General features: G+C 41.6%; 1 protein-coding gene across 2 annotated transcripts in view; it reads left to right on the top strand.

Annotated features, from left to right (window-relative positions):
* Positions 1-11,332, top strand: part of LOC147319646 (ubiquitin-conjugating enzyme E2 E2) — a 37,191-nt gene that overhangs the window by 2,729 nt on the left and 23,130 nt on the right. For both annotated transcript variants that reach the window (XM_086312327.1, XM_086312326.1), the window contains exons 2-3: positions 150-333; positions 2,699-2,749. In XM_086312327.1, coding sequence (XP_086168453.1) covers positions 158-333; positions 2,699-2,749 — 227 coding nt within the window. In that variant the 5' untranslated portion in view covers positions 150-157. The remainder of the gene's footprint in view (positions 1-149; positions 334-2,698; positions 2,750-11,332) is intronic.

Here is an 11,332-nt window from a genome sequence, read left to right as displayed (position 1 = left end):
AGCTTTCACTCTGCACAATTTTAACCCTCGCCCACACCCAGCTTTTGATTTAGATTAAGTACATTTTGCTGTCCCCAAGTCTACCCAACTATCAGACATTGTGGAAACTTGCAACCTATTAATATTTGCATGTTCATTTATTGCTTTAGGGCCCACGATGTCCAGCGAAGTGCAGAGACCAGACGACAGCCCCAGCACAAGCGGGGGAAGCTCGGATATTGAGCAACGGGAATCGGTACCTGCTGAACAGGAGCGAGAGCAAGCACAGCCCAAAAAGAAGGAGACTAAGATCTCGAGTAAAACCGCTGCTAAACTTTCAACTAGTGCCAAGAGGTAAGAAAAGAAGAGAGGGCTTGAATCTGGCTTTGAGAGCCGAGCGTTTACACAGGAGTTGTTTGTTAAACTGAAGGCCTCTCCCCCTTCTTGTGCCCCAGGGGTGTGAAGTAATATAAAAAGACTGCAGTCCCACAGGCATTGTCATTTCAAACATCCACGCGATTCAGTGTACCGCTTAACCCACAGAAAGGAAGAAACTCACCCAGCTCTGCGCTGAGGTGTCACTGCTGTCATTTATAAAGAGAGATTCTCGTTCCAGCCTGTTTGTTCGACTGGATGCGCCTCGTGCTCCACAGCCTACACCACCACCAACACTTACCTCCAACCAGTCTTCGCACTTATTCCCAAAAAAGACAGCCGATGAGAGAATTATGCAACCACTTGGCTTAGGCCACTGAGTCTTTTTATAACAGAGACTGACATTATGAACATCTCTGGGGGGGTTTTGTAAGCAGAAAAAGCCAAAACATGGGCGGACTTCAGCGTTGTTTCTGTGCAGCAGTGCCTGAATCCCAATTTTCTGGTTATCTGTAGCAAATGATCAAAGCTGTCTAATTTATCCTCGTGCTTAATAAACAGATAATAGGAGTACTTAATCTGGTTATATTTGCGATCTAACACTTGAAATCTGCACTGTTATAAACTGTAAGTAGTTTTACTTTTACCCAAGCAAGCATGACTGATTTGCATATATTTAAGGCAACTATCAACAATTGTCCAAAACCGCAACTTCTGTTCACTTCTCAGTTTCTTTTTTTCTTGGTGGTGTGGCTGATGTGGAAGCTGCTGGCCAATAATTGACTTGTTTTAAACAGGAGGGTGGAAAGAAATCACACCAACGGACTAGTCTAAAAGTAAGAAAACATTTGGCAATCAAAGCTGAGCACAAGCTAATGGACAAAATTACATGCTCTCCATAGACGTATTGCATTTTTATTATGAGCTATTTGAAACAGTTAATTGTATTCTTAAGAAACCAAATCATATTTTTAATATCACTAAAATGTGTGGCACAAATTAGTAATTACTTCTTTCCTCGCGCGGATGTGCCGAATAAGGCTGCACTTGGCAATAACCAGTAGTATCACTGCAGGAGCGGAAGGAGAGGAGGTTAATGTGCACCTACTATTGTAGCACTGTCCACCCTCCATAATGCACGTGTGGCCCAAGTGGGTGGATGCTGGAAGTTAGACTATTTCTAACTTCCAGCATGAAGAGACTTTTACATGCTGACATACAATTATGGCTAAAAAGAAAAGTGGGTGGATATTAGGTGAAAGTGAAAAGGTGGAATTACATCATGACATATTTTGGCTCTTTGCTTCCTTACCTTCTTCACAGTTCTACTAACTCCTTCAGCCTGTTTTTAGATGTTTAAAATGTTGCACCTGCCTGTCCTCCACTCTTCATCATGCCAAACAACACACAGCAGCTTTCCACTGACAAAGCAAGCGTCTCTCCAAGTACAATCTTATTACTCTGTAACTCAAAAATCAATCAAACTGTCAGAAATATCCTTCTGTTTTCTCCCATGATGCTGATAAATCAGTGTAACCGCTTCCCACACACACACAAGCATGAGCTTGTCATGTCAATGTTGGTTGTTTGTGGAGCTTCTGAATGAAACTATAGTGAAGCATGTTCAGTTTAGTATGACTCTCATGAAAATGATCATATTAAAGCATCAATAATTATATCATCATCAGTGTGGAGAACTGTATTGCAAAGCCACACTGTTATTACACATATTACATGTCAGCAGGTTAAATATCAGGGCTGACATACAGCCAGTCATTGTCTATATGAACCTATTGCAGAACTTTCCACCTAACTTGAGGGGAAGTTCACATCTTCCCCTGACAGGGAGGGTGAGGAGCACCGCAGCCCCGATTAGTGGTGGGCACGATTGTAAAATCACAGAAAACTGTTCCCTGGTGTTGGCATTTAATAAAATAAAGACAATTAATATAAACAGTTAGTATTTTAGGTGCAGACTATCGAGGGCAGCAATGTCTAATTGCGTAGTCGACCACAGGCGTGGACACTTGATTATGATTTAAGCAGACTCGACATCAGTACTGTAGTATCATATTGAGTTTTTAGAATCTCATTTATAAGCCATTTAATAGGGGAAAAAAAGGTGTTTTCTAGTTGAGTAAACGGAATCCTAATTACAAGAAAAACTTTCTTTTAGGGGAAAGGCCAGAACCTCTTTGGAGGTCGTCTGCATCTCTTTTTCCGTTAGAGATTTGGGTTAAAGGCAACCACACCTCTTTGAAAGCTTTTGTATCACTGAATAAATGCACCAAGGAAATCTCCACTCTTTCAGATGAATTTTAATTTGCAAATCTTTCTTTTGCAGGATTCAAAAAGAGCTTGCGGAAATAACACTAGACCCACCTCCCAACTGCAGGTAAGGAGATGTTACACATTCGGAGCATTGCTGTAATGACTCATAACCCTGAGTGTAGATGGTAAAGCTGATATGGGCAGCAGCAGCAATGTGCTGTTTTCATGGCTTTTCTCTGGGAAAAAAAAAAGGAGATGTAATGCAGTTGTGTTTTTGTAACTCACCGCATACTGCTGCTGTTTGTTTGTATTTTTTGTTTGGTGTATTCGAGTGACTTAAGGCCACTGTGGAGTTGTTGTTGTTGCTGCTGCTGCATAATGCATGCTGCCTTTTTTTTTTTTCTTTAGATGACAGTATTCTGGTCCTCTGAAATGGTGGAAAACAAGTGTGCGGTGTGACTTTAAAACCTGTTTCGATTCTCGTGTGGGTCCCCCCCCCCAGCTCGCTGCGCTGGGGATTTACCACAGACAATGGTTATTATGTGCCACTGTCGCGGCTCTGAGCCCTTTGAGGAAGAGATACGGTCGCGAGCGAGCGGCAGGCCACATGTGCATCGGTCTCTGCGGACATGACAAAAGGCATACCTTTGGGAGGAAGCCAGCTTTTATTAACCCAAACCATACAAAGTGACACTGTCATTGATTGTGCCTGTGTTTATTACTGCACAATAATTACTCTCTGAATCAGCACTCGACTGCAAATTAAGAAAGAAAATGGACGCCAGTGTTTGTTGACACTTGTGGGAGATGCTGATGTTTTCTGACCACTGTGATTGGCTATATCCGTTCAGGCACCTGCTTAAAATGATTAAGGAAAACCGCTTTGTGTGACTCATCTGGCAATTTGAAATTACTACACCCTAGACGGCCTTGTTTATTGCATGAATTAATCACCCCTGCTGGGTCTCATCAGAAGCCCACCATCATTAACGATAAACATTGAGCTAACCTTTTCATTTCAGCTCACGGCTCGGTTTTGTTATTGTACCGGGGGCTAAAAGAGATGTTGTTTTTTTCCTCAAGGTCTCTAATCTATTTCACCCCCACCCCCCTCCGTCTTAAAACTAGGTTGGCTCACATGAAGGATTTAGCTTGAGGACACAGCTAAGTCATTTGAAAGTAAAATAATCGCTAGCGGAAATTTCACAGTCATCGTCTTAGTGGGGGAACTAGTTGCCTGGGAAACAATTAAGCTTCTTCAAGATAATCCTTTGTGTGTGTGTGTGTGTTGCCTTTCTGTATTTAAGATGACACCAAAAACCTAATAATGTGTTTTTTGTTGTTTTTTTTCACGTCTGATGTAGTGAACTAGATTAGCCCTGTGTTAACAATGACGGGGGGGTCAGGTGCATCAGAAAAGCAGACGATCACAGCACAGTTTATATTCTCGCACGACTGAGCACCCAGCCGCTGCGTTTATGTCGTCATCATTTGTATGCCACACACTCATCGCTCCTCCTGGCCAGGTTAGCCTGAGAGGTTATTCAATTCATTCCCCCCGCGACAAATGGAGGCACAGACTGTTGCCCCCCCTTTCATGAGGCAGATAGAGACTTGTGTCAAAGAGATTCACTTTTGTACTTTCAGTAAATGCAGCGTTGGTGGCCATCAACTCAGGAACCATCCAGATTATTCCTCCATTTGTGTCAACGGTCAGAGAGAATTTCTCTTTTTCTATCGTACAGCTAAAAATCTGCAGTCTCCTTTGTTTCACCGACAGTCTTTTCACCTTCAGGGCAGTGGAAGGGATCCCGCAGCTTTGCTGCCTGCAAAATGGAGAGCCCGTCTTTGCATATTTAGCCTTCCTTTTTTTTTTAAACATGCACAGCAGCTTTGAACTTTTTAGGACTTAAGATTAATTAATAGTACCTCATTGAGTAGGGCCTATGCTGTAGTGTATTTGAGGTGGTCTGGGCATCTGATCAGGATGGCCTCCCTTAAAGGGTTTTCCAGGCATGTCTAAGTGAGAGGACACTTCGGGGTAAACCTAGAACTCACTGGACACATTATATCTTTTGCCTGCACTGGAACCACTTCAGGATTCCCCCATGAGGAATTGGAAAGCAGTGCTAGGGAGGGCGAATACCATGGAATTTGGAATACCATGTTTAGTTGGAGTAGAAAATCAACAGATGGATGAAGAGTTTTTTTTGCTTTCCATGTTTCTGGTGCTGTGTGTGCAGAAAACTGTGAAAAATATTCCCACCTGATTCTCCTGAAATTATCGAGTTCATGTGTAAAAATGGCTCATCAGTGAAGATGTGTGCTAAGAGTCCAAATTTACCTTTCACATCTTGGGAGGTGTTGAAGATCTAATTTAGTGAAGCATCTATGGCAGGAGGTTCCCACTAGATAAATATAATAAAACACCCACACATTTTCTTCATTCCACGTTCCTGTGATAACCCTCAAAATGTGTTGTTTAAATGAGCTGCCTGTCTTGATAAATCTCTCTTACTAATGTTTCCTGTCTTTCTCTGGCTGTAGAGAGGCTGCAATATTAATGCTTAAGTTGTTTTAAAACCAAAAAATCAATTCCTATGCAGTGTGAACAAAACTGTCATACCTTCAGTGCAATGTCACCACTTGGAAATCGCAAGCCGATATTTAAATGTGTCTCCAAGCTTTATCTCACCCTCGGCTTTGTGACAGTCTGCTTGTCACCTTGGCAGTTGTCATGCATCAAACGAACAGGAACATGTTGAAAGCCCAAGAGGATTTGACATGGCAATTATTCTCACTGTCATACACTTCAAGTATATTGAACAGGCAGCTTGTGCTTTTACACCTATTGAAGCGTATAAAGCAGCTTTTGCGACGAATTGTTTTTTTGTTTTTTGTTTTTTGGGGGGGGGGTCCCTCTCTTTCCATCAACATGTGCAAATATTGCATTGATCTTACTAGGATGAAGTTTTGATTAGATGGGCTTAAAGCGAAGCATGAAAGGCTTATCACTAATACCAGATTTTCAAAGCCACAGAGATTCAAATGTATGCTGCCATCATCTGAAAGTGTTGCACATCTTCAGACAGTTAATCAGGTTTACAAAGGCTGCTGACCCACTGAAGGCATTTTATTTTTCATAAGCCCTTTACTCTCCAGTAACAATACAGATTATTTTCCCCATTATTTGATTCTTTAAAACGGCAAGAAAAGGTCTCATCATTTCCTAAATCCCCCTGTAGCACACATTTCGTGTGATGTGCAAAAGGTACCACTAATATTCTGGTGCATTTAGTGCTTAATCAGATTTTAATCTCAATTGTGATTCTGGCTTCCAACGATTATGCAAGCAAAATAATTGGTATAAAGTGATTACCGACTTGATTTCACTTTAATTGAGTGAAAAGGTGTGTCATGAATCAAGCGCACACCTCTCCCTTACAGCGGTGTGTTTTTGCTGCTCCCTGAAAGCCCAGATTCATTTGCTGTTTGGCTAAGCTGAAGCCAAGGTGAGTAATGTGGGATTTATACTTCAGCTTTAAACCCTTCAGAAATCCTCCATCGTAGCCAAATAACATCCGTCCGACTGTGATTTGTGATTGGCCTGTTCGGTACCGTAGTGTCCTCCAGCACACTTCTTCTGCAGCTGCCATTTTTTTTCTTTTTTAAATCCGCTAAGAGAATTTATAAACTCAAGGAAAGATATTCCACCCCCAGCTAGTGTTTTGGCACAGAAAATCCAGAACAACACAGGCGTTGTGATGGTTACATCGTAGGCTCTGCATTAGGCTCGAGGCGGGGATTATACTGCGGCGCGAGCGTGGACAGCTGCACCCACCACGGACGAGTAGTCATTTGTGTTGCGCTCCTTCTAAGGCTGTAAGGACGCATGTGGAGTTGGTCAATCGTCGTCGTAGTGTAGACTCCACGGGACTACACTACGACGAGTCATAAAAAATGGGCAGGTGTGCAGACATCTGCAGAAATCACTGCACTTGCCATCTGACAAAATTTACATCATGTGAGCCCAAGCACACACTAGCATACTCATGAACATGGAAATTATAGCCAAGTGAAGCATTTGTCAACAAGATCCAAGTAGTAAAGTTTTTGCAGTTGAACCCTTGGAAGGACTGTCGTCTGCCTGCAGCTGTCTTTGTTTCTGGATCTTTCGGCGTCTCTTACCCAGTCCACTTTTGGTAGTACACGATACTTAGCTTGGCTTCAGCTTGTTGTCACTCTTTTCCCCCAAGGCACTCAAGCCCATTGATGCCTTAGGCTCTGTTCGCCCTCATCTGCTCCCACAGTGGAGACAGGCTGGCAGGGATCAGCATTTGCCCTTGCAATAGGGGATTTTCTGTGAAAAACACCCACTAGTCAACTCCCTTTTAGGACAAACCTGTGTCCTCCACGCCTGCCTCCTTTTTTTTCTTTTTTCTTCAATTGAATTATATTTTAACGTTCAAGGAAACATACAGTAGAAACATGTGTTTTTAACATGAAATAACTGCATGTCTTTTAAGCTAATGAGAAGGTGATCATTATTTTGCTTATGATCAGCAGCTTTACTAGTGAGTGGGTTAGGGCTGCCACGATTTGTCGACTAGTCACGATTACGTCGACTATCAAAATCGTCGACGACTGATTTAATAGTCGACGTGTCGTTTGAAGCTTTGTAAGATCGCAAAAGACGCAGGAATAATAGCAGGATTTAAGAGTGTAATAACGGACTGAAACAGAAGATGGCAGCACAGCATGTACAAGGATGCCAGCTGCCGTTAAACCCCGAAGAAGAAGCAGCTGTGTCCCAGAATTCATAGCGCGGCCCAGCTTAGTTTCCAACAATGGCGGTAGCTAGTTAGTTTTAATATTACTCTTATTATTCTTTCTGGGTCACAAAATAAACGTTTAACATATTTTCAGGCGAGGATGTAGCTGTGTAAACCTCAAATATCGGCTCAGTTTATCAGGACACCACATTTTCAAAAGCGCTCCGACGTTTTCGGAGACGTCTGTTACCCACTAGCTCGTTAGCTAGCCGGGGGCTAGGTCACTAGCGCCGTGAGAACACCGGACTCCTGGCAAATTGTTTTCAAACCCACCGCCGTCTTTCGCGACTCAGGTTAAATATATATGAGTCACTTAGATAAATTAAAAATGTTGTTGTTTGGCTTTTTTTTTTTTTTTTTTTTTTTTTTTTTTTTTTTTTTTTTGTTCCTGAGTAAATCGGTTTGGCTGAGATTAAAGTTATAGTTTTTACACAGCTGAATAAACGTCAAGCAGACAGCTGATTATCAGAAGTGTGAGATGCTGGAGAATATACTCCGGTGTCCTGTTATATTTTAGATAGCAAGGAGTTTATTAAACTTTACCGAAACAATCTGCAAATTTCATTAAAATTGAATAAACTATCATCTTGTCTTTATTTTTAGTTAGCACCTTAAAAGCTTAAAGCTGTAAGCTAATGATAGTTATATAAGAGCAGATGCTGCTGGTGCAATAAGCTGTAGTTTTACGTCCAGTGGATGATGATCTGATTAGTCGACTAATCGCATAAATAATCGGTGACTAGTCGACTATCAAAATAATCGTTTGTGGCAGCCCTAGAGTGGGTGTCACGTGTCCTGCCTCCTGCACGCTCAGTCCAGGTAATTACCTCATCCAAACCACAGAGTATTTTCAGCAGTGCAAACTCATCTGAGGCAGGCTATTTCCTGCTTTGTGAAAAAATGGCAAATGTGGAAAATATCCTGACTTAATTCTCCATAAACTGTCCGAAATTCATGTGCGAAAATGGCTTTTGGCACAAAACACAGAAAATATAGGAATCCCCACAATCTTAAGAAGTGAAAACCCATGAATACCTGTCATTTTCAATGGACTGTGTGACTAAGAACTAAAAAGCGTGAATTGTTTTCCATCTCTGCCTGAATATTACAAGTTTGAGCTACAGCTAAAGACGTTAAAACATAATGCCCGTCCAAGGCTGCAGGAACAAAGTGGAATCATTTTTATCAGCTTTATCTGCTAAATCCCTTTTCATCATCATCCCCCATCTTCCTCTTCTGCTCTGTTTCTTTAAAATACTCTGGCCAAAAACACTCTGTTCTGCTTCTCAGCTTATTCCCTGACCGATCCCTTCTTCATTTCTATCAAATCATGAGTTGTTACTACTCAGCACAGCAACATTTCAAAGAAAAATCCAACCGGGGTCCAAAACCTGCTGGTCTGGACACTGTGCCATTTCATCTCACAGTCAGTCAAACAAAAACTTCCATTACACCCTCGGAGGAGTGATAGCCAAATAATGCTCAGCTGCTTGAAACGTTAATATTAAAAGCCAGCTTTTTGTGTTAGCTCATCCACACTCAGAAACAGCTGCTATTGTTCAGCAATCACGGCTGAATAATCCGTTGCTGAAGAGCTAGACATACCAATTTCTCCTCCTGAAGCAAATCGAATAGATTAAAAGCAGGGCAGCCACAACCTACGGTGCACTTTGAGTAACAAGTTCAGCTCTCTTTTCTGTCAGGACGCATTCAGGGAAATGTAGGAAACCACTAACTGAAGTAGATAAGGTTGAGGGAAGCTTAATTAAAAAGTAGTTTAAAACAGAACAGCTTCTGTGCCGATTTTGCCGATTATAAACTAAGAGCACTTAAACAGTGTAAAAACACCCACAGTTAGTACACATTAGTACTGTTTAGTAATTATTCTTTTAACCAGATTTCTTAAAATGTTCTTGCTGCTTAAGTATCAGTTTAACAGTATGTCTGTGTTTATGCAGTACATCATAAAAGACGTCATAAAAGCAAAATCTAGGAAACCATTTGTTAACCAGACGGCGGGCTAGGTTAGAGACTGAGAGCCACTGCCAGTCCAACAGCTAGAGATTGCTAACCTATTCCTAGAGCTCCTATCCCAGGTCCCTCCTATATTTTCAGATCATCTCCCTGCACTTTGCTCTTTCTCATGGTAAACTCTCAAAATTTGTTTGGCCATAAAGCCTTATTAGGAGTATTTTTATGAGTAACTTAACTTACAAAAATAGGTGCACGTGTTTATCTATGAAAGTCACCGCACTACACATAATTACAAATAATCTCTCAGCGCAACCTGGCAATGCACACCCTGATTCAAGGGGTCTGTGTGTGTGTCTGTGTGTGTTCTCTACACCGGCAAACACATCAGTTATATGCTCGCTACCTCAGCAGCTGTTGTTGATTCACTACATCAGATGTCTTTACTATTAGAGGAAGACTTTAAAATACACTCAAATGAACGATTAAAATTAATGTCGTCCTTCAGTCTCAACAGAATCTTTCTGTAGAGCCAGCTGTGCAACATAGGAGGTAGGACTGTCTATAAAGATAATAAAAATATATGGTTTACACAGTTTGTTATGTTAAGCAAACAAAGACACTAAAGCAAAGTTTTCCTGGCTTTTCCTGCTTGCTTACTTAAGAAAAGTTTATGTACCGTAATTGTCGGGCTATAAGCCGCTACTTTTTGCACAAGCTTTGAACCCTGCGGCTTTTAGTCAGGTGCGGCTTTTCTATGGATCGTCCATGAGCGGATTTGTTTTGTTTGTTCCGCTGTTGTACGGCACTACGTTGCCTGGCGGAAGGATCGGGGTTCAAGAGTGGTATTTTGATCACATGTCCATCCGCCAGGCAACGTAGTGCCGTACGAAGTAGCGCGAAAAACAAACTTCAAAGTAGCGCTACGCGTTCAGCTGGAGGCGTGGATGATGAGCGGCGATAAACTTGCGAAAAGCAAGTTATGCTCAACTCCACCGGTGGATTCTGACAGCGTGGAAAAGTGTGAAAACATCCACAATCACCAACGGATTTCGAAGGGCTGGACTGCTGCATGATGGAGAGGAGGACACCGCCACGGCCCTTCTGAGGGTGTTCGACTCCGACACTGACAACGAGGATTTCTTTGGTTGGTTTTGAAAGTGACAACAAAGGAGAGAAGCGGAGAGTGGATGACGAAGCCATCCTGAACCTGTTCGTTTCCTGGAGAAGAGGACTTTGGTGGTTTTAGTGCGCAGGAAGAAGAGAAAGATGGTGGTGAATGACTGACTTTTCTTCTTGTTAAAGCTGTGTCACTGCACCTCAGCCTAAAAGGTAGTCTGAATCTATTTTTCTGGTGTGCTGTAGGTTACTGTTATGTACTACATTTGTTACTCATTTATGAAGCACAGTACATGTTTTGTACTTGTAATTACCGGTACTTGTACATATACCTAAAAAGTTATGCAAATATGTACCCATAACTTGTTTTTCAAAATATTAATAAAAGGGGTGTGTCTCCAAACAGCCGTCTCTTTCCTGACAATTCCCTTTGTGCATATTCTTTTACATATGATAAGTCAACATTGAAACACCTGCGGCTTTTAGTCAGGTGCGGCTAATGTATGTACAAAACAGGATTTTCCCCTGATTTTAGCTTGTGCGGCTAATATTCAGGTGCGCTCTGTAGTCCGGGAAATACGGTATGTCCCTCATGTTTCTTCACTTTTTTTTTTTTTTTTTTTTTTTTTTTTTTTTTTGTTATAAACAAAATGTTAAAAATGAATAAATCCTGATAATTTTCCTTCTGTGAAAGGTGGAATGTCATGGAATGTTAAATTACTCCTTTTATATTCGGATTAATATTCTTGCTGCAGCTTTGTTTCCAATTATACCAACAAGTATAA

This window comes from Aulonocara sp. 'chitande type north' Nkhata Bay, linkage group LG11, assembly GCF_057382095.1.
Source record: "Aulonocara sp. 'chitande type north' Nkhata Bay isolate Kocher_YH1m ecotype deep benthic linkage group LG11, A_spYH_male_GT1.1, whole genome shotgun sequence".
Taxonomy (NCBI): domain Eukaryota; kingdom Metazoa; phylum Chordata; class Actinopteri; order Cichliformes; family Cichlidae; genus Aulonocara; species Aulonocara sp. 'chitande type north' Nkhata Bay.
The sequence above is the reverse complement of the archived record's forward strand: the minus strand, read 5'-3'. Positions and strand labels throughout refer to the sequence as shown.